The sequence below is a fragment of the Lactuca virosa genome, chromosome 5 (assembly GCF_052849685.1).
Source record: "Lactuca virosa cultivar CGN04683 chromosome 5, Lactuca_virosa_CGN04683_v6, whole genome shotgun sequence".
NCBI classification, from domain to species: Eukaryota; Viridiplantae; Streptophyta; class Magnoliopsida; order Asterales; family Asteraceae; genus Lactuca; species Lactuca virosa.
The window spans coordinates 281611776-281615447 of record NC_136430.1 but is presented as its reverse complement, the minus strand read 5'-3'; the positions used below and the strand labels follow the sequence as shown (position 1 = coordinate 281615447).

Here is a 3672-nt window from a genome sequence, read left to right as displayed (position 1 = left end):
AAATCCATTATATTTTTGGTGGTTTTATTTGTATATTTTATTTTCGGTCAACTAGAGACAATTCTTTCCCAGTGTAAAAGGTAACATATATATTCTATGAAATATCATCTTACTTTCTAAATTGGTTTTTTATTTGTCATTTAATAAGGTGAATGAAAAACTATTTCGGAAACTTAAAATGACATATTAATATTTTAGAAAATACGTATATAGGTTAATGAAATGTCATTAATTTTGACATATGTTAAATCAAAAATAATAGTCACAACTGTCGCAATAAAAAAAATCTTTCATATATTAAATATTCAATCATTAACATTTAATTAATGTTTATATATAGACTATAGTTGTCAAATAAAACGTTGGAAATACATAATCTACCAGAAAGCAGAACTACCACCATCGTCCTCTCGCCTCTTCTCCCCTTTCTCTCTCCCAGTGTCCACACACCCACAAAGAAATTCTACAGCAGAAGACATTTCTTGATCCAGTTTCATCTCTGTGTTTTTCGTTGTTTCTTTGAGAGACAAAAGCAATTTACTTCTACTTACAAATCGATCTCAAATTCATCCATTAATATGTGTGTGCACGACACAGACAAGGATAATCTAAGCCATTCAGCAGAAGATAGCAGCGCACAGCTTGCTTCCGATCAGATTACTCTTTCAAATTCTTTTCCGGTAACTACTTTATTCCTTTCTTCAACATATTGTTTGCCTACAACCCGTTTGATCATATGCTTTTCTTCGATTTTCAACCTTTTGAACCAAATTCCTTCGTGGGTTCTTCGTTGTTTTGATAATTCAAACTGGGTTTTGTTTATTTCGAGATTATCGTCAGCTTTTTAAATCTAATTAATGAAAGTGCTGACTTTTCAATTTTGGGCCAACTTGTAGTTGTCCTTGTAGGGCCAACTTTTTCTCGATCTGTCATGAAGTTCCTTCCCAATGTTTCTTTATTAGATCTTACTAATTTCTACAAGTTTGATCCTTTTTTTTTTTTGGAGAAACTTTGAATTTCCATGTGTTCAATTATGTTTTATCTGAAGTTAATTTGATTCGAATTCTGATTAATTCTAGGGTTTTACATGATTTTGTTCGTTTTCGTCAGATGGATAGCATCGGTGAAAATGCAGTCGTTACACATGAAAAACAGAGTAATTTCATCCCTGTTCTTCGATCTGGAGACTGGTCTGATATTGGAAATCGTTCATACATGGAGGATACACACATATGCATTCCAAATCTAGCTCAAAACTTCGGCGATAAAGGCTCCCACAAAGAAATTGTCTCATTCTATGGCGTAAGTTCTTACTTTTTACCTATAAATTTAGTTTCCTTTCAAAGAAATTGAAGATCTTCAAGAGTAACAATCGTTTTTGTTCTTTTTGAGGGAAAAGGTGTTTGATGGGCATGGAGGAAAAGGGGCATCACATTTTGTTCGAGATCAATTACCAAGAATCATAATTGAAGATGCTAATTTTCCATTAGAGCTTGAGAAAGTTATCATGAGATCATTTATGGAAACAGATGCTGAATTTGCAAAGTCATGTTCTATTGAACGCTCTCTATCTTCTGGCACAACTGCTCTTACTGCAATGATCTTTGGGAGGTTAGTCAGTACTTTTATTTATTTTCTTTTTTGTTTTCTTAGACCATTAATTAGAAAATCTACATAATTATAGCAGTGATTTTCTTTTTTTTTCTTTTGTATTTGAATGAAGTTGCTGTAGTTAGGTGGATTTTTCAAAGTACTATGTTTTTGCAAAGGGTAAAATTCAAGAAATAGCAATGTGGTTTCCATTTTTTATTCTTATTAGAGCATTATATTTTCACTTTTTCTTATTACAACATTATACATTCAAATTATTTCTTATTAGACCATTGTACATTACAAAACATACTCATTATAACAATAGGTAACATGTTGATTTGAATTATAATGACATGACAAAAATTAACATGTTTCTACACAATATCATCGTCCACATAGGACATACATGTGTGATAAATTGCTGAAATGTGGCAAAAAGTTTATAATTTTTATATTATAACTGTCCATATCAGATCTATAATTTTTTTACCACATTATAATTATAGCATCAAACTTTAATTTTATTTTTTATTAAAAACATAATTTCTAAAGTCAAACATATTCACAAAAGATCACCATTTCATGTTTACAAAAGTTAAACATGTTTCTTAAAATGAGACAATAATTTCTATCATCCTCCACATGTTTTTGTAATCTATACTTATCTAAGAAAAAAAGATAAGTATAATGCTAATGAAAGTACGTTGCTATTTCTTGTCAGATCTCTACTTGTGGCCAACGCCGGAGATTGTAGGGCGGTTCTTTCCCGCCACGGATTAGCTTTGGAGATGTCAAGAGACCACCGTCCATGTTGTCACAAAGAAAGGACACGTATCGAATCCTTAGGTGGCTTCATAGAAGATGGGTACTTAAATGGTCAATTAGGTGTGACTCGAGCTATAGGTAATTTTCACATAAAAGGTCTGAAAGGAATTGGTGACAATTGTGGCCCATTAAGTGCTGAACCGGAGGTTAAAATGGTCACTTTGACTCAAGAAGATGAGTTTTTGATTATTGGAAGTGATGGGATTTGGGATGTTTTTAGGAATCAAAATGCCGTGGATTTTGTTAGGAGAAGATTGCAAGAACATAATGATGTGAAGCGGTGTTGTAAGGAGATGGTGGAGGAGGCGTTGAAGAGAGGGGCGGTGGATAATTTGACGGTGGTGGTTGTGTGTTTTCAGGCGGAAGTGCCGCCGCAAGTGGTGGTGGAGAGAGGTAGGGTTAGGAGGAGTATTTCGGCGGAAGGGTTGCTTAATCTTAAATTCCATCTCGACTCTTGAGGGGTAAAATGGTCTTTTTTTTCTCTTTTGTTTTGTGTGTTGGGTAGGTTTTGTGAATATATTGATGTAGAGAAGAGAAACAATTTGTAAATGGATAATGATTTTGTTAATTTGAGATGAATAATGTCTTAATCACATGTGTTTTGTGCAATAGAAGTCGTATTATACATTCTATTAGGTCCAAGTAAATTCAATACTATATCTGGCTAATAATTGGTTTTTAAAACGTACTTTCATCTGTTTGTTCAATTATAATAGTATCATACGTTAGTTTATTCTTATTATTACAACATTGTATTTGGAAAAAGGTTGCATTATAACAACATTATCTTATTACAAAACACTTTTCACTGCAATATTGGTAGATTTTTCAAGACGCCCTAATAATATTTTTGAATAATACTATAATTTGTAAATCAATACTTTAAAACATTATTGGTTCACATGATACATTTATATCCGACATGATTCACATTACAATAAATGAATTTACACCCGTTCAATAAGTTAAGAATCATCTTTCGATCATAAAGAATACACAAATACTTATTCAATCTCTATACAATGTATTACAATGTGTAGAAACTACACATGGTTCACCTTTTGATTATATATACATTGGAAAGCATATAAGGACATCTTAATCTCAATGATCCAATTGTGCATCACTACCGAATCCAAAGTTCTACATTGGTGGTTTACACATGCTAAATTCTTTGTAACTGCATTTCCTCTTCATCATTCACCCTCCCTAGGGTGCACTCTGCGTGTGAGGTTCATTCTTCACACTCCCATA

General features: G+C 32.5%; 1 protein-coding gene across 1 annotated transcript; it reads left to right on the top strand.

Moving 5' to 3' along the window:
• Positions 1-373: 373 nt before the first annotated feature.
• Positions 374-3011, top strand: LOC145116441 (putative protein phosphatase 2C 27). The gene is made up of 4 exons (XM_079052787.1): positions 374-680; positions 1111-1302; positions 1400-1611; positions 2315-3011. Exons 1-4 carry the CDS (start codon positions 579-581, stop codon positions 2874-2876), a joined length of 1068 nt encoding a protein of 355 aa, XP_078908913.1. The 5' UTR covers positions 374-578; the 3' UTR covers positions 2877-3011.
• Positions 3012-3672: the final 661 nt, after the last annotated feature.

What these genes read in the sequence shown, in the direction of transcription:
- LOC145116441 (XM_079052787.1), top strand. Translation starts at nt 579, where the DNA reads ATGTGTGTGCACGACACAGACAAGGATAATCTAAGCCATTCAGCAGAA. An exon ending in CTCTTTCAAATTCTTTTCCG is followed by an intron (nt 681 to 1,110) that starts GTAACTACTTTA and finishes CGTTTTCGTCAG; the next exon opens with ATGGATAGCATCGGTGAAAA. An exon ending in AAATTGTCTCATTCTATGGC is followed by an intron (nt 1,303 to 1,399) that starts GTAAGTTCTTAC and finishes TTGAGGGAAAAG; the next exon opens with GTGTTTGATGGGCATGGAGG.